Raw genomic sequence first — 24011 nt, 5'->3', positions numbered from 1 at the left:
TTTGTGTGAACCTCTGACTCTGGGTTGTCTAAATGTATGTGTATGTGTGTGTGTGCACACACACACATGCACACACTGTCTCTGTGTCTCTTTCTGTATCTCTGTGTGTTTCTGTTTTAATCTCTGTCCCTGTCTACCTTTCTCTGTCTCTCTCAACCACTATCTTCATATTTCCCTCTCTCTCTCTCTCTCTCTCTGTCACACTGTCCGTTTTCTTTCTTTCTATATATCCATGCCATTCTTTTAGACTTGATATTCCTTGCAGGGCAGAGACATTTCTCCTGGTGACCAGAGAGGAAAGACAATTCCCTCCTACCAGGTTCAGCTAGAGAAATCCTAAGGAAGTCTTTTAAATTGTCCTGGTGTGTCCTGATCACCACAGCCAAGATGTCTCGTGACCATGCCGGATTATATGACATCCTGGGGTTCAGAAGGCTGGGCTGCTGAGATTGACCAGCCTGGCCAAAAGCACATGGCTTGAGCCAAGCAGACAACTCCACAAAAGAGCGATCGAGAAAGGGTACTAAGCGGGCCCAAACCACAGGTGTCCACTCTAGTGAGCCAAGATCAACTCAAGAGAAACAATAATAATGCAAGTGCTGGAGGACGTATGGTCCAAATTCCCAGTTCTCTAGAAGCGTAAAGGAGAGAGATGAATGTGAGCTGGAGTGACCAGGGAAGGGTTATAGGAGGACTTGACTCTTGCTTTCAGCCTTGAAAGATGTGTAAGATTTTAGATAGATGGAAGGGAGTGAGTTATTTTTGGATGCGGGAACTGCTCTGTGCTTGTTTTATTGGTTTGTTTGCCTTGTTTGAAGTTCCCGAGAGGCAAAGACTTTTCTTCCTTTGTGACTAGAGCAAGCATTTGTTGATGACAGTCTGGCTTAGTCATCATGGTTCCAATTCTGTCCATGCTAGGCTGCCAGTGACGGTGGAGAGAGGGTGGAAAGGTAACACCTGAGAAGCCTCTAATCCTGGGGGCGCCAACTTGCTATAGAGCAGAGGAGGTGTCCGTAAAGTCCCTTCTTGTGCCCTTAGTCCTCTGTGTCTCTGTTCTCAAGTGAATTTCACATTGAAATTTTGGCATTACTACAGGTAGATGGGGTTGTTTTATATATTCAATAAACACATAGGTATCACCTAATATGTACTAGGCACATAGGTGTCAAGGATTCAAAAATATATAAGATAGAGTCTTCTTTAAAGTTTATATCCACATTGGAAAGATACAGAATTGAATTAGCAATTGCATAAGAGATGTGACTGAGCCATGCAAAGCAGTGATTCTCAAAGTTGGATGCATGTGGAAATCACCTGGGAGCTTTGCACAAATTACTGATGCCTTGGTCCCGTCCTCAGAAATTTTGGTTTCATTCATCCAGGGAGATGGACCTGGAGATCTGCGTATTTCAAGGTTCCCCAGGGCTCCCAGGAGCCAAGTTTGAGAACCATTGAGATAAGAGTGCTCTGGGATCAGAGAAAGGGCTCTGCAGTGAGACGAAGGGAGGGAGGAGTGCTGGGGGCTGAGGCCCAGTGAACGTGGAAGGAGGGATGAGGGTCAGCCAGAGGAGGAAGGGGGAGGGAGGTGGGGGGATACAAATGACATTGGAGCTGCTGCTGGTGGGGAAGTGGGGAAGTCGGGAAGTCACTCCACTTCAGGCCTAGTCGCTGTGTGATGTTAGGCACACATCACTTTATCCATGCCTCAGTTTCTCCTCTAGTCTAATGATGCCTTTTCATTAGGAGTTTGTTAGAATCAAATGAGGTTAAAAAAAAAAAAACAAGAAGATATATCATTGACCAATGGGAAAAATAACCCATTAGAATGAAGACTCATTTATTCAGCCTCTTTGGAGAAAAAAGTACTTTATATAAATAGCCTTTTCAGATAACCAAAGTTCAACCTTTTAAGAAGTAATCATTTTATTTTAACTAATACACATCATTTCATTTTTCCTAACATATGTCGCTTGGATCCCTAGTTCCTTGAGCAGAGCACCCTGGATGCCCATAGCCCTGCTCTTTCCTCCTGTGCCTTCCGCCCCTCCGCCCAGATGTCAGAAGCTGCCGTGCACTGCAGTGCAGGGCCACTGGGAGGCTTAGGTGTTCATGGTGTGGAAGGTTGGGTTTTGAGTTCTCAGGTCTAGTTTTCATAGGTTTTCTCTTTCTCTCACTGTCTAGGTATCAGCTGTTTTTACCATTCTTAATTCTGCTGTTTCCTAACTTGATGCTTCTTACCTATTGAAGACTAGAAAATCACAAAACCAATCTCAGAATGGCATTTAAAATATGAGTAAACAGACTATCAATAAAAGCTTGCCAGAAAGAGTGGATTATATGATTTGTGGTGTATGAGTATCTTAATGTGCGTTGGCTATTTTAGTTGACTTTCTGGGTCTTACTCTGGGCTGGATATGGAATTCAGGAGATGGTAGATTAGGTTTTGTGTGTGGCAAGTCGGAGGCCCACAGGGATTATTTGTAGGATTATCAGTTTTCCTCCTGCTGGCTATTGGCCAAAGACCTTTAAAGTCTCCCGTTAGGTCACCAGGAGAATTTTGTTCTTGTCAGACCAGGTTTTGAGTGTTTGTCAAGCATTTGTTACTTTCAAGGCAGGAGGAAAGAAGGGTAGATAGGATCAAACTCAGGAAGGAAAGAATACCTTGGAGCAAACAGATGAAACTGAGGCAAAACCATTTTTCCCAGAGGGTAGGTAGAACAGGGCAGGAAAAATGAGCAGGCAGACGGGGAGGGTGTGGTAGACTCTAGTCAAGGGGGACAGGACCCAGGAGATAGCCAGGCATGTGATGTACCCCTGTAGTCCTGGCTACTCTGGAGCCTGGAGGCAGGAGGACCACTTGAGGCAAGGAGTTTGAGACCAACCTGGGCAACATAGCAAGATCCCATCTCCAAACAGTCCCAGCTACTCAGGAGGCTGAGGCAGAAGGATCTCAAGCCCAGGAGACTGAGGCTGCAGTGAGCTATGATGGGGCTACTACACTGCAGCCTGGATGACAACTTTAGATCCCATCTCTTAGAAAGAAAAGAAAAGAAACAAGACCAAAGTCCAAGGAGATGGATGGAAGAGCATGAGGAAGACAGAACCTCTGGGAAGGTGCAAGGGCTTTTTTTTTTTTTTTTTTTTTTTATCACTGACTCACACCACTCCAGTACTCCTGCCACGTGACAATTACAGGTGACAGGCTACTCCAGGCAGCCACACTGCTGGGGCTGCCACTGGCTGTACTCTGCCAGTCCCCACGCTGCAGAACAGTCCTGTTTGAGAAAGCAGATTTCTGAGCAACAGTTGACCCTGAGTGCCTCCCACTTTGCTGTCTGCTGTCCATGTCACTGAGCCTCTGTCTCTCCCTTCCTTCCCCAGGTCGGTGGCCGGACTGGATAAGGAGGCGGACCTGGTGCACATGGAGGTGCGGACAGCCGATGGATGTGAGTGCTGCACCCAGCAGGCTAGGCCCTGGGAGATCTGCCTGCAGGTCTCTCTCTTCCCCTAATTTGCATTTTAATGACTTGGGAAGATGAAAAGCCCAGAGCTCCATTACAGCCATATCCATCCTTATTTCCCAGAGTTGGGGAGAGACTTTGAGTCCCAGGGGAGATGTTTCACTGAAATAAACCCTCAGGAATGAATTTTCTGGAGATGTGAGTTAATGTGATGAATTCTGAGGCTCCTGTTAGTAATTTCTTTGGCATCTTCAGTGTAATTTGAATAGAGATGTTCATAGCTCATGATGATATTTTACGTTCACATGGTAAATTGTAGGGGCTGCCTGCTACAGGCTCATATAAACGAGCCCTTTATATGGTCAAGTTTACTAAAAAGCGTAACTGGGAAATTATTTGTAAAAGTGTTTTTCGTCTATTCAACAAACATTTAGGGATGGCCCGCTATGTGCTAGACATTGTTCTAGGCCCTAGAGATACAGTGGTGAGCAAGGTCCATATTTTCCCTGCAAACAAGGGGCTCTGTTCTAGCAGTGGAAGCCCAAGATTTCAAATATATGGCTCCCTGTTTACCTTGTGCAGCTGTGGACATCTTACACAAAATCTGACCGCAAAAGCATCATTTTGTACCAGTTTAAACATTTTACTCTTCCCAGAGTTGATCATACTCACAGGGCTCTTCCCCATCCAAGAAAAATAAAAGCAACTTAAACAAAAATATGTGAAAATATAATTAGCATATCTTGGGTTGAAAATAGAACCAAATTAATCTAATAGTGGTGAACTAGAAGTGCAGTAGAATAAGCACCTGTCCTTGAGTTGGGATCCTGGGCTCTGCCACCCTTTAGCCTTGAGACCAGGAGAAATGCCCCAACCTCTCCGGGCTCTGACTTCTTCTGTGATCTGAGTATACTCCCCTGGCTGTACCCACTTTACAAGGTTATGGGTTGACCAAACAGAAGAGGAAGGTTATAAAAACTAAAAAATTTTGAAAGGAGATTCTGTTTTGACCTGGCAGTTGGTATTGGGGTATCATTCAGAATACGTTAAGTAAAACTGTATATTCTTTCTCCATCAGAAATCTACTTTTGAAGCCAACCACAGATGCATGCCAGAAACATGCATTGGGGGAAATATGTTTTATTTGCTTTGTTTTTATTTTCAAAAGATTTAGAATGTAATCAGCATTTGTTACTATATGTCTGGCCCTCTGCTTCCTTCTTTCCATCCGTCCTTCCTTCCTTCCTTCCTTCCTTCCTTCCTTCCTTCCTTCCTTCCTTCCTTCCTTCCTTCCTGTGGGGCAGGCGGGGGTGACCCACACTCTTTTTAATTTATTTTTTAACAAGGAGCTATTTAAGGTTTAAGAAGATACTGTCACATACTAAAGTCATTGATCATCAGCGTGGTAAAGCCTAGGTTTAAAATTATATTATCTGGCTCTTACTGCCAAGAAAGAAACTGGGAGGAGAGTGAGATGTAGGAATTCTAGGGAGTCTAGCAGGGCAAAAAGAGGTAAGCAGATAGCTGGTCTCAGAAACTAACCTGCAGTGTTCGGGACAACCTCTGCCTTGGTTTTGCCTCCTACGTTGACCTTTCAAAGGTGTGATCTGTGATGGTTGTAGTATTTCAGAGTGAGAAGAAACTTTATAGGAAAGTCTGAATCCCTAGCAGGGCAGGAATTTCTTCTCCAGAACCTCTGGCAGTACCTTCTCAGGCTCCATGAACTTAGGCTTAAGACACATCATTTGCTGTTGCTGGGCAGCTCCTTTTTTAAAAAAAATAACAAAAGTGATTTCTTACATTAAACTTAAACTTATTTTATGAAACTTCAAGAGTTCTGGTCCAAATTGGGATAAGGCCTTTGGTGCAGGAATGCTGTGAAATTTTATGAGACTAAAAATGCAAATTGTTGAGCCTATTGTCACAATTCAAGAATTGAAAAAAAAAACACAGGCAGAAATATAACAGGGATAAATGTCATGTGCTGTACTTAGGTTAAAGTATATTATATATTAGTTCTATTCTATCTTCTAGGTTTTTTAAAATTTTAAAATTATTTTTTCAATGGTTAAAAGAAACTTCTCTCAACCTAGTGAATTGGCCCTAACCCAGTTTATTTAGAAAGTACACATAGCAAAACTAGTTTAATCTGGGCTTCTCTTAGAAGGCATGGTTCTTGCGTTTTTGACTTCTAGTTCTGAATCCAAGCATTACAATCACCTGGGGAAAACACACACACACACACACACACACACACACACACACACACACACACACACACACACACTCCTGAGCTCCACCACAAATTGATGAATGAAGAATCTCTAGGCATTGGCCCCTTATGAAATTGTCCTGGTGCTTTTAAAGTGCATGTAAGTAGGACTGAGAACCACTGCACTAGACCTGAGCTTCTCAAACTTGAATATGCACATGTACCATCTGGGGAGCTTGTTCAAACAAGTATCCCATATTCCCGGCCAGTTCTCAGGTGCTGCTGCTAGACTGGGGCCTCCACTTTGAACCACACTGCACTGCACTGAGCTGTGAAGTACATACGGGGGAACAGGACACAGTCAACACCGAGTAGCCCACAGGCTGATAGAAGAGGCAGATATATACACAGACCATTGTTGCAACATATGCTAAAGGTCACAGAGATGCTGATTCAGGCATCATCACATCAATGACAAAGTGTTGTGGGAACCAAAAGAGGGTTGCTCAGCCGCTGAGTGACTGAAGCCTGCACAGAAGGGGCCGTGGCTGTGCTTCATCTTGTGGGATGAGTGATATTTTCCCAAGGGGGTGGTAGAAAGGGGGGAGAGGAAAGGTCTGCTAGAGCTGTATTGTCCAACATAGTACTCACTTAATATCCTGTGATTATAGAGTCTTTAAAATGTGCTGTCCAAATCAAGATGTGCTTTAAGTATAAAACACACACCAGGTTTCAAAGACTTACTATGAATAATAAAACAATGAAAAATTGCTCCTTAATTTTTATATTGATGACATGATGAAATGATAATATTTTGGGATATATTGGGCTAAATAAAACATATTAAATTAATTTCACTTTCCTTTTTACTTTTTAATATGGCTACTAAAAAATTTAAGAGGTCATCAGTGGCTCACGTTGTATGTCTGCTGAATAGCAACTGCTCAGCACAGAGCCTGGCCTTTTTAGCTGTGTGGCGTGGTAGTGACAATCCTGTCTCTAAACCTGGCTCAGGCACTTGGAGCATACCCAGCGTAAGCCGGTCCCTTTTCTTGTTTATGTACCAGAATCCCCACTCTGGCTGAGTCCTGGCCCACCTTTATGGGAGTCAGGCTTTCTGATTAAGCTAAAAGCATTGAATTACCTCTTGCCCTAGCGAGGCTTCAACAGGGCAGTCCCACCAGTTTGGTTCACAACAGTGTGAATCCTGTTTCACTGGATTCAAATGGCTTTTTCTCCCATTCTCTTCTGGAAGTCATCTTTCTCTGAATGTCTCCAGTGCATTCATTCTCTCTTTTTCTCTCTCTCTTTCTCTCTGACACACAATCAGTTACTCAATCACAGACAGGACACACACACACACACACACACACACACAAACACAAACACTCATCCTCCATGTAAGAGGCAATTGAGTATCAACAGAAAGAGCATTAACTTGGTGACATAAGAATTGAGTTGGATAGTTAACTCGTCATTTAGAAGCCGTTTGACTTTGGACACATTGCTTAGTCTTTCTGTGATCCCTCATCTAGTGCTTTAAAAATACTAATAAATATAAGAAGCATTTTTATAATTAATTGTTTTTTTTCCATTGGTTTGCTAATGGAGATCTTATTGTAGAGTAAAATCGACAACAAGTTAGATTTCAGTTCAGTGAACGAAAACGTAACAGTTAAGAGTGCCCTCAAAGGCCATGGCTGCTTTGTGAAGCAGTGAGCTCCCTTCATTGGAAGTTCTCAAACACAAGCCATAATGGATGCCTATTAGGGACACAGTGATAAGTGAACCTGAACATGGGTGAAAAGTTGGAAACATGCAGACATTCCAGAAATTTCTAGAACCAAAACCCATAGTACAAATTCCACCATTCCTTGTCCCCATGTTATTATCAAGCCTCATTAATCCATTACTACACTTTCTCGAAGGTCAAGATAAAGCCTAATACTTCTTAACAGAACATTCCAGGCAGGTGTAAGTAATCAAATGGGCTTGTTGTGCAAGGCAAAACTATTAGCTCTGCAGACTAAACTCTAGGCTTTAGCCGCATATATTATTACCTCTTAAAGGAACTTGGATCATTGATTAGTTCAATGATTTTCGAATTGTGTTAACTCAGAGCTCCAGCAGCTCTCTAAGAACTCAGAGGTTAAGATGAGGCCACAGCAGGAATTAGGCAATGGAACTGCAGACAGCTTGCCTTTTGTTCAACTGGAGCAGGCATACTGAAACCCACTCTATGTATTGGGATATAGACCACCTTTGGTAAAAGGATTCTAGATTTTTTAAAAAATGAGAACATATAAGAGATTTTCAAATGTATCACATTCCAAAGGCACCAAAATATATTATACTTTGCCCAAAATCACACGGACAGCCAGTAATAGGCACTGGACCAGAATGTAGATTCTGGTCTAATTCTCAGCCTGATTTTCCTTCCATGTTTCTTATACATAATGGTTAAAATCATTGGTACCAGTGTTAAATATCCTGGGTTCAAATCCCAGCTCTGTCATTTCCTAGAGCTGTGGAACGTAGGCAAATCACTAATCATCTGTGCCTCAATTTCCTCATCTATAACGTGGTGATGATAATAATTATAACTCCCTGGGCTGTTAGAAGAATTAAATCAATTAACGCAGATAGTTCCTAGAATACCAGCCAACACAAAGTGAGCATACTTTTGTCATCATCATCATCATCATCATCTTCAACACGTAGTCATCATATTCAGGGTCAGTATAGTTGGCAAGTGAAGTGGAAAGATCCCTGGATACAGTGTCAGAATTGCTAAGATAATATCACTAGTGATTTCTCACTGTCTATAACTGTCAGATTGCCTCCTGTGCCATTCAGAAGGCAGAAAATGCTGGAATTTTCCTATAGGAGAGTAGAAGTTTCACAAAAAGTCTAAATTCTTAAGTTCAATAGAAAGGATGAAAGCTACCTTTTAAATTTTTTTTTAATTTCAGCATATTATGGGGGTACAAATGTTTAGGTTACATATATTGCCTTTGCCCTACCTGAGTCAGAGCTTGAAGCACGTCCATGCCCCAGGCAGTGCACACCGTACCCATTGGATATGTATATACCCATTCCCTCCTCCTCCCTCCCACCTGCCCAACACCCGATGAATGTTATTACTACATGTGCACTTAAGTGTTGATCAGTTAATACCAGTTTGATGGTGAGTAAATGTGGTGCTTATTTTCCCATTCTTGGGATACTTCACTGAGTAAAATGGGCTCCACCTCTATCCAGGATAATACAAGAGTTGCTAGATCACCATTGTTTTTTGTGGCTGAGTAGAGCTGCATGGTATACATATACCACATTTTATTAATCCACTCATGTATTGATGAGCACTTGGGTTGTTTCCACATCTTTGCAATTGTGAATTGTGCTGCTATAAACATTCTAGTGCAGATGTCTTTTTTATAGAATGTCTTTTGTTACTTTGGGTAGCTTCTGCACAGCCAAGGAAACTATCACGAGAGCAAACAGACAACTCACAGAAATGGGAGAAAATATTTACATGTTACACATCTGATAAATAGCTGATAACTAGAATCTATATAGAACTCAGAAAAATCAGCAAGAAAAAAATCAAACAACTCTGTCAAAAAGTGGGCAAAGGACATGAACAGAAACTTTTCAAAAGAAGACAGACTAATGGCCAAGAAACATATGAAAAAATGCTCAACATCTCTAATTATCATGGAAATGCAAATCAAAGCTACAATGAGATATCACTTATCTCCAGTGATAATGGCCTTTATAAAAAAGCCCCAAAACAATAAATGTTGGCATGGACACGGAGGGATAGGCGCACTCATACACTGCTGGTGGGACTGCAAACTAGTATAACCTCTGTGGAAAGTAATATGGAGATACCTCAAAGAGCTACAAGTAGAACTATCATCTGATCCAGCTACCTTTTTTTGTTTGTTAATTTTGTTTGTTTTTAGTACCTATTATGTTTCAATTGCTGTATCAGCCATTTGTAGCAATATCACTCTCTTTTGCACTGTGTCTTCAAATACCTTAGCTGCACTCTCTAGTCAAGAAAATGGATGCGTATGGAAGCTAAATAACTTTTCAGAGTAACATTTAATTGGCTTGTTTTTACTTATTTTCATTTGAGAGTTAATTTTATTTAAAATAAACAGCTCCTGGGTATTCCTGTAAGAGAAGGCCTGAAGTGCTGAATTTGCTTTTTGTTCACAATTTTAATTCACTTTTTCAATTTCTCACAATAGGTATATTACCCGAAGGGATGGGAGTTGAATGAATCAAAGAAAGTTTTTTTTTTGTCTGAGGTGGCAAGAGGCAAAGGCAAAACATAACCATAAATCGCCATATAATTAAACATAACAAAAAATGTAGAGGCTTTTAATGTAATTCAGTTCAGTTTAACTAGTATTTACTGAGGCTTTATAAAGTCAGCCTGAGGAGAGGAAAAGATGGGATAGATTTTATTCCTGCCAGGAAAGAGGTGACCCTTTTGGAAAGGTTTGGCAGAATCCAACTGGACTTTATGTGAAATGTGTTAATGTAGATGAGATACTTCCCTTGCTGAGTGGAGAAAGTCAGAGGCAGCCACCATGAGCCCTACAAACTCCTGGCAGAAATCCACCCCCTTAGGAAGAAAAGAAGGCTAAGGGTGTCAGGTTGTCTCAGTCTCTCTGTCCACATCCCCCAGTTCTCTAAGCATCTTCTACCCTGCGTGGATCTGAAGGCACATTCATTTGTAAATATCCTATCTCTGTCATTGGACTTGGCTCCTCTGAGGTTAAGAACCTGTCTTACATTCTCTGCTTCCTAGAACCCCAGGGTGTGTCTTACCCCTGTAGCTTCTCTATATACTTTGATCCAATAAAAAAATGAATGCATCAGTCCGTGTGAGGCAGCCCTACTCACCATAGGAGATCCTTGGTCCAACCTCTGTAGGGTGAGAAAACATGGGGGCTGGATCCATCTGGGAGATGTTCCCACCATGCCCAAAGGTCCTGCCAGCAATAGAGCTAGTTCTAAATAGGGCCAGGTATTTCCAGAGTTACCAGGCAGAATCCTTTATTCATGATGCAGGGAACAAAGCCTTTGACTTTTAGTTTTCGTAAGTGGAGCAATGAGAAATACATCAGGAAGACATTTAACATTTAGAAATACGTTAATTACAAGGATTAGCCATTTAAGAAATAACTCTCTGGTTTTTCCACAGGAATATCCAAATGAGATCGTCATATTGTGTAGTCTTTCTAGTTTTTCTTTTGAGGATGTTTTGAAGGGAAGGATACAAAATAGACGTTCAAGAATAAGGATCAATCAAAGACAATCCATTAACATGCAATTATGTAGTGTGTTCCATAAGCTTTGCCTACATATAATAAAAGTCCTTATGCAGTTTTCACTCCCTTTTTTAAGAATTTCTTTCTCATGTAGCATACATCCCCATCCATGCTAAACTCAAGAGCTGCCTTCTCCTTGAAGTCCTCCTTGGTTTTTCCAGCTCAGACACACTTTTTTCTTGCCTGAACACCTGCAGTGCTTGAGGAAACTAAACAGTGATATAAATTCAGAATATGACTTTGCCATGAGACCAGTGATACTATGGTCTTTTGATTCTCCACAATAAAACAGAACATTACCTATTATAATTTAAGTGTTTGAGAGATGCTGAGAGTTAAATCCCTTTCCCCCTCTCTTCATAATTAAAAGATAGCTAACATTTATTGATCTGTTAAAATGTATCCACAATGTGCTAAGCATTTTTCATGTACAATCTTATTTAATCCTGATGACATTCCTCAGAGGCACATGCCATATTGCCTGCATCTCACAGAGGAAAAGCTGTGCTGCTCCTTGGACAAGGCCAATCCACACATAGTAAGTCCAGGATTTGAACCCAGAACTTTGCAGCTTTAGAGGCCTTGCTCTCAAACACCACAGTGTGCTTAGGAGGTCTGGACCACTTCCATTTCACCTGGCATCTGGTGTTATTAAAACACAAATAAAAACATCACAATTCTTAGAAGCCTATTTGGGGATTTTAAGTTACATGATAAATATCTTTGTGAGTTTCATCATAGAATCTCTACAACTATATCCAGCCTCATTTGGAAGTAATGTCCAAAGTTCAAATCTGAGACGTTCTGCAAATGTGAGGTTTGACCCAAATGGTGTCCCCTGCCCCCCTGACACCCCCAGTTCCCCCACGGCCCTCAGGCACTTCCGCTTGGCTGCCAGGCCTGCCTGATAATTTAGTGTCCCTCTAAAGACTTGGGGTTCTTACCAGGCAGCGGGGACCATATCACTTACCATATCTCTATATTTTGAAAAATAAAAGTGTTGAGACTTCCAGTACATGAGTCCAGCTGAAGACTGTAAGACCCCCAAATTTTAAGTGATTTTCAAAAACTCATTTTAGTGCTTCTTGTTAAATTGGACCTTTCATTCCATGCTGGGCAGTGACAAGCAGGGAGGGAGCCAACAAGTAGAATGAGTTTGGCACAACATCTTGCCTGCCACTGGCCGAGGTTTAGGTAGATTTTGATTTTGTTTGGGTGGCCTTGAATATACTTGATTCATTTTTTTTAAAGTGCCCAAATGAGAGAGTGAATAGTAAATGGCCGGGGGAACAGGAGCCAGTGTGTGGGGATAAGCAGGAGTCCCCCCGTGTGCACCTTTGGTTACCAGGGCAGGGAGCTTTTTCTGTGACACAGGCTGGTGAGAAGGAAGCAGGTTGTCATGTCAACACCTGTGGCTCCTTTACATGTATTCACTGCAGCTTTTCGCTGTGTTTTGGTGCTTTATTCTAGGAGCAAATTACTAACACTATGTGCGTCCAAGAGTATTCCTGGCGGGCAGGCAACATGCTCCAAAGCACAGCCTGGGCTTCCTGCCTTCCTTCCCCTTTCCTCTCAGCCAGCAGTGGAAAACCAGGCCACTCTCGGCTTTCTCTGTGAACAAAGACAGAGAGGAAGGGACACGCAGGCTGTACTTAAAGAATGTTGGACAAGCTGGGCTCCTTCTGTGGTCAGGGAATGGGGGTGAGAAGGTCTGTTCCTTTCCTGGGAAGGTAGGTTGTGGCCAAATTACAGAGCAGAGGTAAGAAATGAATGGCTCCCGGGTCCCATTTGGGATGTAGACTTGTTTTGTTTGGCCTCACAGTGTTTGGCCCACATCATATGTTAAATTTAAATTAGCCGTCAATGTTGAAAAATCAGAAAGTTTTACATTAAAAAAATAGGGGCATTTGGCTCTACTTAGAAACTCAGAATGTCTTATTCCTGCATGCGAATGCAGAACTGAGTGAAGAAGCAGGTCCCCCTTCAAAGAGGTGAGCATTTGTCACCTGATTGTGGGCCCTTCTGCCCCTCTGCCATCTTCACCCTGGGGACCTTGGGCCAGCCACCCTTTCTCATCTCACCCCAGCTCATTTTACCCTTATCCATGACCCATCTGGCTCCTTAGGCACTTGAGTGTATTGGCCCTCTGTTCTGTCATAGGAAGGTATCTGGGCTCTGTCCCAGGGCACTCAGCCCTGCTGGTGGTTTTGATGCAGGGAGGTGCTAGCTCAGGTTTAGGCTTTAGAGATGACCCTGGCTCCTTGCCTCAGGTCCGTACAGTTTCCAATCCCTCACCCACGTGAACCCTAGTTGTGAACTGCATGCAACAGGGACACAGATGATGAGGAAGTGCCCCAGGCAAGTGGCATGGGCAATGGAGGCAGAATTGGTTCCTAACTGAAGGTTTAGGAACTGACTGGATTGTATGGGTTGCAGAAGAAACAAAAGTTTAAGGGATTTAGCTACTGGGCAGATGATTAGGCTGCTGATAGGATGAACTCAATATTAAACATATTTGGATTATGGTTATCAAAGCAAATGGGCATCACTCAAATATGGGCATTGGAGAAGTAGGTGTGTATAGCACATAATGAATTCATTCCTCATCAAAACACTTCCTTGTTAAATTAGCATCAGATTTATAAATGAATGTGTGTAATAGCTACATATGAGTAAGCCCCTTCCTAGGCAGCAGATTCTTTTAGAATTAACAATCTCTGTCTCATTATTTTCTGTATTGCTAATGCCCAAATGATACCTAGTATATAGTATGTGCACAGGATATACTTGTCAAATCCATCCATCAATTAATTAAAAATAAACAGGGATAATTTAAAATGCCTTTATCTTAAACTCAATTGTTATAAACTTTTGTTTCTTTAAACTTTTTTCTCTATTTATCTCTGCTGTGTATTACCCACCCCACCCACCTCTGCCCACATATGTACACATACGAGGTAATAATTAATAGGTAGATATATGTAATAATACATGTGGTTTTAGGTGATAAACATTTCTTCACTTTTAATTTTGAAGTGATTCCTACTTTCCATATTGACCATTTATTTTTAAATTCCACTGAATGAATAATGACCATATTTTAAAGCAAATTTATACAGTGGTTTCTTCATGGAGACTCACCTGTAGCTTTTTTAAGGGACAAAAAACCCAAGAGGACTGTCTTTTGGAGCCTGTAGCCATAATCAAAATGCCTTTTAGAGCCAAAGATGTTCCACTGAGCTACGGCTGCTTCCATAAATATTTTGGGTTGCTTGAGGAGAGGGAAGAAAGTTCAGCTGTTGATATCTTTAGGAGATTTTTGCAAGTAATTATCAAGTTGTATAATTTTATATAAGTGAATGCATTCTTGTAAAATCATAAAGATGTATATAATGTAAAAAGCAAAGGCCTCACTCCAATTCTGTCTATGTCATAAGTCCATTTCTTTCCCCAAAAGTGGTCATAGCTAAATGTTATATGTATCTTATAAAACTTATTTTCTATGCAGTTATGGAAAAAAACTATATATTTATAAAGATAAGTTTTTTTCAAAACATAAATTGGATCATACTTTACGTGATGCTAAATAATTTCTAAAAGGTTATGGAACACTGCATCTTGGAGAAATTACCATGTTGCATATGTATCTACCTAGTTTTCTTAATTACAGCATAGAACTCTGATGTGTATGTATCTTAGTTTATTTAAATGTTCTTTAATTCGTGGACATTTAATCTGTTTCTAATTTTTCACTGCTATGAACAGTGCCACAATGAACATCTTTCCCCTGTTGTTTTGTGAAAATACATGAGCTTTTCTCTAGAAAACAGCCCTCGAATGACAATTACTGGTACAAGATACTCACATTGAAACTTCTGGTAGATATTTCAAATTTGTTCTTCCATAAAACTATGCCAATTTGCTCTTTCCCCCAGTAAGATATGAAATTAACTCTCTCCCTATTCCCTTGCCTAAAATAGATATTATCATTTTTATAATTATTACAAATTTTGTGGACAAAAACATGAAATCTCACTGTTGTTTTAAACTACTTCATTGATTTCCCATGAAGTAGAGCCTTGTGTGCTGCTGGGAGCTCTCTCACCATTTCCCCTGAGTCTAAGCATCACTCTGCCCTCCTGTTTCAGATGCCCACTACCTCACCTGCAGGATCCAGGAATGCGCTGAGACAACTCGGAGTGGGCCGTTTGCCCGCTCCATTGACATCAGTTCCCTGGTTGTCCAAGACGAATATATCTTCATTCAGGTGAGTGCAGAAAGTGGAAGGAGGACGTATAAATGAAGTTGGCTGCCGGTTCGGAAAATAAGGACAGCTTTCCCAAGGTTGTGAAGATGTGCAGTGGGAACACTGTTCCTCTTTTGTTTTGGGGACCCAGTCCCCTGGGGAGAGCCCAGACATCTTCTGAAAGATGAAAACGTTATATCCTTTACAGGGGATTTTAGTGACCCACTGAATCCTTCAGTTGGATTGCCATTTGTGACATGAGACCTATTCCAAAATGACTGGGTCTTGGGCTGGGGTCTGAAGTTACTTCAAGTCAAATCTACATTTGACTTTAAGTAATTATCAAAGCCACATTCTATTTCTGTCCAAAGTGATTTCTCCAATTTGGGAAGGAGAATCCCCAATAAGTTAAGCATCTCTAGTATTTCATTTCTGGAAAAATCTAGAACTCACTAAATTTTCCCCTTCCTTTCCACTACTGACTACCTTCTCAAATGTCCAAGTCCCAAATCCTTTACTTCCAGAACTGACTCTGGGGAAAAACTAGGTGGGACTCACATTTTTAGGTAGGCAAGGGAAGACTTCTTTTGTGACGTTTGTTATGTACTGGAAGGAGGCCCAAAATAAAGCAAAAATGAGGGGAAAGAAAATCTGGTGCTCCACCAAAAGACTGGCAGAGTGCGGGTGTGACAACTCACACTTGGCATTGGACGGTGACTTTGATTTCCCGCACTCTGCCTTTCTACCCTTCTATTCTCAATTGTTTTGCAAACTACTTCCGACAGGAAAATTGAACTTTGAAACCTCCTTGAGTTTGCTCAGACCTTGAACCACCTTCTCTTCCTGACCCCTGGTCTTTCAGTCCAGATCAATCCCATCTCCTCTAGGAGACTTTCCATGAACTTCCGAACTCAGTGTCACTCGCCCTCCTCTCAACCCTTGCAGCTCCATGGTCTATACCATTCTTCTACCACACAAGCTATTAGGAGCCCTTACTTATTAAATCTCAATTGATTTGTCTTCTTTCCAAATTGCATTTTACACTTTCTGAGAGTAGGGACAATATTTTATACACACATTTTACCCCTCACTCTGAGCCCTAACAAGATATATTTGCAAATCAGGGGTGTTCGATGATTACTTGTTGTATTGATAGATTGTGGCTGTAGCAGTACTTCTTTCTACAACTTAGTTGCATAGATTTTTGAGGTCTAGTAAAATATAGGAAAAGTATCTAGCTACACAAAAACTGTCTTGAAGGAGGAAGTCTCTGTGGCTTCAAAAATCCCTGTTTCTCAGCTTGATTAGAAGCCAGAATCTCAGGATTGTGTTTCTAAGTCCTGGCAAGTCAATGGCACTCTCATTCTCCTATTCACAGGATTTACTGATCACGTACACTGCACAATATATAATGCTAGTCACTACTCTTGGTGTCTCCCAGCTTTCTGCCCTTGGCTTGCTTCTCTTTGCAGCCAGGGCTCTCGCCCCGAGCAGTGCCATGGTTTTGAGTACCACCTCCCTGCTTTGATGACTCTCGAGTCAGTGAGCTGAGCCCTCTACCATGTACTGCAAACCTGTATGTCTAATAACCACCTCAGCATCCCAACGTGGATGTTCCACAGGTAAAACAATCAACACATCACCCTCAACCCTCACAAAATTGGTGGCAAAACCCTCTACAGGTCACTCAAGATAGAAACCTGAAGGTCAGTCTGTGTCACCAAATTAAATGAATCCACAGCCTCTGCAAATATCACTTATAGTGATTTCTCCAGTGTTTCCTTTCATTCCATTGCCATTGTTGTGGTCCCCACATAAGGCTATTATCTCTTTCTCTCTACTTTTTTTTTTAAGTATAAGTGCAGGGGTGATTTATGAATTTACCAATCTGATTGCTCTTACCTTAATGCTGATGCTGTAGGTAACGATGAACATAGCAGAATTGTTTCTGGGAAATATGACTTAGAAATAAAAATGTTCAGATTTTTTTTTCATTTTTCCCTGTGTTGCATAAAGTTTTCTGGAACTCTGCAAGCATATATCCAGAGTTTAAAAAAAAATTTTCTAAAGCATTTCCTTTTTTATTATACTGGAAGCAAACAGAAGTGTTTTTTTTAATCAGCATCAATTTTTATTTTGTTTGAAAGGGATATGAGGTTCTATTATTTCAATAAAGTTAAATTTATTGCCTAGGACACATGAGGTTCCCTGTTCTAGGTGCCAGGGTTAAGACAGTGAACACAACAAAGTTTCTCTGTTAGTGGTGCTTAATTCTAGTGGGAGACAGGAAAATATATGTGTATGATATATACATCGCTATATACATAGATATGAAAAGCTATGAAGTGTAATGGTTAAGAGCATGTAGTTTAGAGCTCAACAGCCAGCGGTTTTCAGACTGTGGCTTTCCACGGTTAGCTGTGTGACCTTGAGCTGTGCCTCCTTTGACTCATCTGTAAAAAGAAGATAATTGTAGTACCCACTTCATGGGTTGCTGGGAGGATTATGTTTATTAATGCTAGCTTGTAAAGCACTAAAACAATGCCTGGAAACAGTGTTATGTGAATATTTGCTTTCTGTCGTTCAATCTGGCCTTTGCTATCGTCTGTTTATCTATCTGCAAAATGTATCAGATGATGACCAATGCTGTGGATAAAAGTAAGTCAGGGTCTGTGAATGCTGGGGATATAAAGGTATTACTACTTTAGTTAGGATGACCTGAGAAGCCCTCACTGAGTACTGAACCAGGGACAGGTTGGCAGAAGACAGCACAGCCAGAGGGGAACATACAGCAGGTGTGTCCGGCCCTGGCTCCCTCGAGCCCTGCATGGGGGTGTGGGGTGGGCAGTTAGAAAGCTGAAAAAATAGTGTACATTATGACCTCCCACCCTATCCCCACTTTCCAACGCCAGCTGTCATTAACTAGATCATGTTGGAACACGTGCACTCTGCACCAGCATCCCTGCATTTATCTTGATCTTAGCTTTACAGGTAGATGCATCCAACTGCCCCAGCAGTCCTTTTCCTCTGTTTTCCCACTTATCTCTTGGTTGCCTGAAGTTTGTCCTTTAGTAATGTCTTTAAGAAAGGGTAATTCTTGAATGCTGAAAATATATTTATCTCTATTTATGCTTTAATGTCATTTCTCAGGGTATAAAATGTGTGCATCATTCTCTTTCCGTGAGAACTTTACTCTGTTAACTTCCTGAATGGTACTATATCAGGCCAATCTCAGATTTTTCTCTTTTAGGTGTCTTGTTTTGTTTTTTTTTTAACTTGGATACCTAAAGTCCTTTTTTCTTTATATTTGAATACAATTACTTATTAGTGTATGCTTTATGGTTGGCCATACTATGTAGTTCTTTTCCCTGGGTCATAAATCTCTTTTCATTAAATATTAAAATTTAATTTTTCCTTTATTTTTAATTTCTCAAAAGTTTCTGTGACTTATATTTTGAAATATATGTATGTATATAATTTCAATTTGGTTGTTTTGGCCCTCTTCCTCTAGGTTATCTAGGATGTATACAGTAGACAGGAAAGATGAAAGAGAGCCATCATTTCTTCCCACCTGCAATCCATTTTAACTCCCTGAGCAAAATGAGATAGCAACAGTCTTACTTACATCATCCTTGAATGAATATTTATCAGTATCCAGGCTCCCTTTTGCCTTTCTGTGCTGCCTTTCTTTAACTTCTTTTCTGAGCTTTGCCAGCTTATATTTTGTCTCAACATATCTTCCCTGAGCTCTTGTATTTCTACTTTAAAGTCTTCTCTTATAGAGGTGATCTCTTCATCATACAGGCTATTTTAGTCATAGCGATGTAATCACAACTTTTATTTGCTCCATGGAAGCATATTTTATGTCTGCTGTTTGTTTTCCCTGTCCTTTTCCACCTTTGTTTTTCTGTATTATTTTATCATTCTTGTTCTGTTTTCTTTTGTCTTTATATTTTTAACTATTGCTTATTTTTAATGCCATGAGCTCTTTCTGAATGAACTATTTGAGGAGGTTCATCTTGGTGTTAGATCAGGGCTCTGTTTTAGCTTAACAAGAATCCTTGTTGGTTCTCCGTGAAGTTCCATATGACTCAAGATTGTTTTTCTGTGAGTAGATTCTTTTCATAAGGTAGAACCACCTGGTACACAATATATATGGCTTCCTTCCCACTATGTATTGTGTTTCAGGGTTAGATTGTCACTGAATACAGAGTTTGCATTTTTCTTTCTTATTTTCTTTGTTGCTCCAGGGTGGTTTATAAGAAGAAAAGGGGGAAGCACCATCATTACTTGGCTGCTAAAAACCATTTGTAACCTCATCATATATTCTCTGAAATATTGCAATAGCTTGCTGATTTCCTTCTTCCAAATCAGTACCCCCCATTCCATTCACAACACTGCTTCTAAAGTCATTTATTTTAAATAAAAATCAACGTTCTAACCTTTCAGTGACTGTGCATCGCCTATAGGGTGAAATCCTTTATATTGCCTACAAAGACCTCTGTGATCTGAATCCTACCTACCCCACCAGCCTCATGTGAATTCCTTCCCCACCACAGCTTCCCATATACCTTCCTTGTTTTATTTTACCCTTCAACAAACATAAACCTTTTTAGTCTCCATGCACACACTATGCCATTTCTTGCCTCATTTGCCTTTATTGTATTTTTTTCCTGCTTGGAATGTCCCTTTGCCAGATAGACTCACACTTTAAAATTCAAGATAGGCAGCACTTCCTATGAGAAGTCTTCCCTGACATCCTCAGCCTGGATTGGGCCAAGCTCTTATGCCGACTGTCCATTTGTATTTTCTCTTTGCAGCTGGGTCTGTAAACTCTAAGAGGAACAGGATCGTGTCTTTTTCATCATTGTTTCTACTGCAGTTAGTGTAATGACTGGTATTCAATAAATGTTTGTTGGAATGAACTGAACTGAGAAGATAAGGCACCGTCCTTATTCTCAAGGAGTGTAGTTAGTTATCTTTTTCAAGCAAGGGAACGTTGTTTCTGCAGCTAACAATACAGGGCAACTTAGGGTAATTGGCAATTGCTCACTGCATAAGAAATGACCACATGTAGAATGTCTCTGTGTTTTTATAAAACTGCTGTCCAGGAATTACCCAATATGTTATTCAGTGCCCTTTTTACACTCATTCATTTAAATATATTAAAATACATTCAGCCCAGTGGAAAATGCAGACAACTAAACAATTATAACGTAGAGTGATGAGAGCTGTATTAGTGAAAAGCACATGTTGCTCTTGGAGAGAGGAGAAGGAGCTCTTCGCCTTGCCCTGGGAGGAGGGTCAGTACGAGCTTTCTCGAAAGGAGGCTGTGAGTACAAGTCAAGTAAGTGAAGGAGAAAGGGCATTCTGCCGAGGGGAGGGTGTGGGCAAAGTTAAAGAAGTGAGAGAACAAAATGCAACTGGACCTCTATATGGAAGGACACATATAGTTGCAGGAGGGAGTGAAGTGGTAGGAAGTGGTAGGAAGTTTGAAAATTTTCCTGGAAAAGTGAACCTTTTTTAATTTCCTTTAATTAAACCTAGATAATTTTGTGTTCCTCTCTTGATAGCTGCTAGAAAGCTCAGAACTAATTTTTGTGTCAATTTTAGCAGCTTCCCTGCATTAAGCTTTATGGTATTGTTATTATTCTATCTCCTTTCTCCTCCACCACTGGTCATTTTTGATTACTTGGCTGCCCTATTTTATTCATTCATTTATTTATTTATTTAGCTTATTTTAATGTGTGTGGTTTTTAAAAAAATATTGGAAACCATCTGTAGTAATTTTCTGAAACCAGTGTTAGTTTTTAATCTTTTTTTGAGGGGGCAGGGGAGGAAGGGTATGAGTTTTGAAAATTGCAATGGGGGTCAGAGTAGGCTTTATGGAGAAGACAAGATTTGTACTTTGGTGATCAATATGAGCCCTTAAGGCAAGGAAAGGGCAAACTTTTTCATTCTGTTCATTGAAACAGAGCTGCCCCCAAAGGCTTTGTCAAAGCAGAAAACCCACAGACCAACAGAGTAGCTTCCCTCCAGGGTTAAGCCCACAGGTTATATCTGAGCCCAATATCAGGGCATCAGAGGAGGTGGTCTTCTCTCTTGTCCTGCCTACCAGTCTACCAAGGAATGGGCTCAGGAGAAGAAGCTGTAGGGCAGTGAGGCTTGAGCCCAGCACCAGGGTGGGTCTCTAGGGAGTGCTGTTCTGGCAGAGCGGGACACTGAGGATTTTGCATTCCCCTGAAGCAGGCTGGCGGGCCCTCAGTGGTTTGCCTTTTAAAAGTGAGCCTTGTACAGTAGGATCGCTTAAGCCCAGGAGTTTGAGGTTGCTGTGAGCTAGGCTGATGCCACAGCACTCACTCTAGCCCGGGTAACAAAGTGAGACTCTGTCTCAAAAAAAAAAAAAAAAATAAAAAAAAAAAATAAATAAATAAAAGTGAGCCTTGTAGAAACAGATTTTTTTTCATGCCTACATTTGAGCAGTTAAATAATAGCAGGATAGGTTCAAGGGGCTTTGGTGGGTTTGGTTTTTCACAACTTTAAGGGATTTAGCCATTTAAAATTTCTAACTTTTTCAAGTATTGATATCTCACACTTGGTTTTAGTGCTAATAAAGACACACAACTCTGAGAGGAAAAAGAAAAAAAAACTTACAAAAAATGAGACCTGTCCATCCTTTCATGCTTTCCCACCCTTTTATGTCAAATGGTGTTTTTTGGCAGTTTTACTTTGAGTCTCAGGAAACTTGTCTCAGGAGCTACTAAAACATGGTGGAGGATGTCTGGGAGGGTGGGGCTCCAGGATCTTGGCACCTCCTTAAACAGAGCAACTCTGCTTTCCTCTGCTGTGTAGACTGGGTTTCTTAATACTCCTTCATTTGACAGAAGGATCCTGTTGCTAAGAAGTATTTGAAAAGCCCTGACTTTTTGTAGCACTGCTGGCTCCATGGGTCAAAGATGAGGCTTTTTCATGTGTGCACAATTGAACCACTTCTCAGTGATATTCATTAATTACATTAGTTAATTAAACCTCTTCCCATCATATTACTTTTGCATAAAAAATTCACCCAGTCCCATCTGCCCCTCTAAAAGAAAGCTCCCTATGTCTTATCATCATTTCCTTTTTCTGGACATATTATCTTCAATCCCATGCCTTGTGTGTGGTACAAAGTCCATAAACTACTCACACGGCCTCCACAATTTTGAGAGACCAGCAAGATTCTACCTTACCTTTTATTTTCCTATTGACTAAGAGGTAAAGATGACCATCATGATGGTTTTGCTTCCGGGGAACCTAGTGTTTGATCTCCCGCTCTTGAGTAGACTGAGCTGGAGATGCACAGAAAGCTGTGAAATTTGTTAATCTGTCAGTGCTTTTTCTGTGTGGGAGACCTGGGGTTTTGTAGTGAAATCAAAAGAAGCTAATCCTTCCCAGAAGAGCCCTTGTTTAAATGGGGAAGTGTCTGACTGAAATGCCTCCATTCCACATGGATAAAAGAGAAATCGGCTTTCCTCTGCAGGGGCCGGGGAGAGCGATAAGTTGGTTTCTGTGTTCTGAGCCAAGATGGTGGAAAATCCTGTCTTTTCTCCTCATGGAGTAGCTTTTCTGGGGATGATCCTGGAAAAGAGGTAGTTGAGCAGTAGTCACAGTAAAATTCCTTCAGTAATGTGATTCATACCCTGGTTACTAGGGAGTATGAGTAAGAAACAAGAATAGCACCTTCGTCAGCCACAGCCAGAGATTTGTGTGTCTGCAGTGGGTTGTAGAAGCCCTGCCCTGTCCTCTCTTCAGGGCACAGGGGGTGGCCTCCAGCGTGATAAGTCTTCATTCACCCATGTAATAAAATTTCATTGTGCATGCATTTGTATTCATAAGAAAGGACACCATGCTGATATATTTCCAGTATCTATGATACAAGAGAAAAATACTTATCCATAAGTAAGATACAAATAAAGTACTCCAGAGGGAGAAAGAGAGCAGAGCATTTGAAGCAGAAAGGTCATCCTGCCCCTGCCAAATCTTTCTCCACGAGCTCCCTGACGTCTTTGTTGCCTCAGCACAGAACAAAAGTTTTCCCTCACTGTTTTAAGTGAGCCTTATGTTGCCCTGGGAGATGATGCGAAGCAACTTGAACACGCAGGAGAAAGAGATGATTTTTATGAGCTAAGCACAGGGAAAGAGCAGAAATCTTAAAAGCACGCTAGTCCTCCTGAGCCTGGGAGGGTTTGTACAGATTCAAGCCATGGGGAGAGTGTTGCTCCCTGAGGCTGTAGCATCCACAACCACTTACACAAACCCAGAACAGCTAGTCACTCCCTGAACCTTTTGTAAAGATGCAAACTGGGCAGGTAATGTTGTGTAGCTCCTCTACTACCTAGCACTACTTTGAACACCTAGTGATATTCTGTAGGTGTAGTCAAGAGGGAAGCCCCCTCTCTAATAAGGAATTCTGAGGGAGGAGCAATAGCTGGTATCAGAGTGGTTCTAGGATAATTCCAGCACCATGGTGAAGCCACTTGGGCACCTGCATACAAATTGCTGTTAGTTTTTTAAGAGTCCTGTGTATAACATAGAAAAATAGTACTGTTATAAAGTGTTGGGAGGTGTTCCAAAAGGACTAGCAATTAACAACTATTAGTAGCCAATTAACATTATTTGTTGAGCCCCCACGAAGTACGGCAGGTGCACAGAAGCATGGCAGATAGATGTAGAGGATGTTGCCCCTGCTCTCGGGAAGTTTATGG

The 24011-nt window shown here is 41.1% G+C and overlaps 1 protein-coding gene across 1 annotated transcript in view; it reads left to right on the top strand.

The window, feature by feature from the left end:
* The window catches only part of SORCS3 (sortilin related VPS10 domain containing receptor 3), a 556391-nt gene that overhangs the window by 406914 nt on the left and 125466 nt on the right, over positions 1-24011 (top strand). Inside the window, exons 6-7 of the mRNA XM_045569400.1 lie at positions 3382-3446; positions 15170-15288. Coding sequence (XP_045425356.1) covers positions 3382-3446; positions 15170-15288 — 184 coding nt within the window. The remainder of the gene's footprint in view (positions 1-3381; positions 3447-15169; positions 15289-24011) is intronic.

The sequence above is a fragment of the Lemur catta genome, chromosome 14 (genome assembly GCF_020740605.2).
Source record: "Lemur catta isolate mLemCat1 chromosome 14, mLemCat1.pri, whole genome shotgun sequence".
NCBI lineage: Eukaryota > Metazoa > Chordata > Mammalia > Primates > Lemuridae > Lemur > Lemur catta.
The sequence above is the reverse complement of the archived record's forward strand: the minus strand, read 5'-3'. Positions and strand labels throughout refer to the sequence as shown.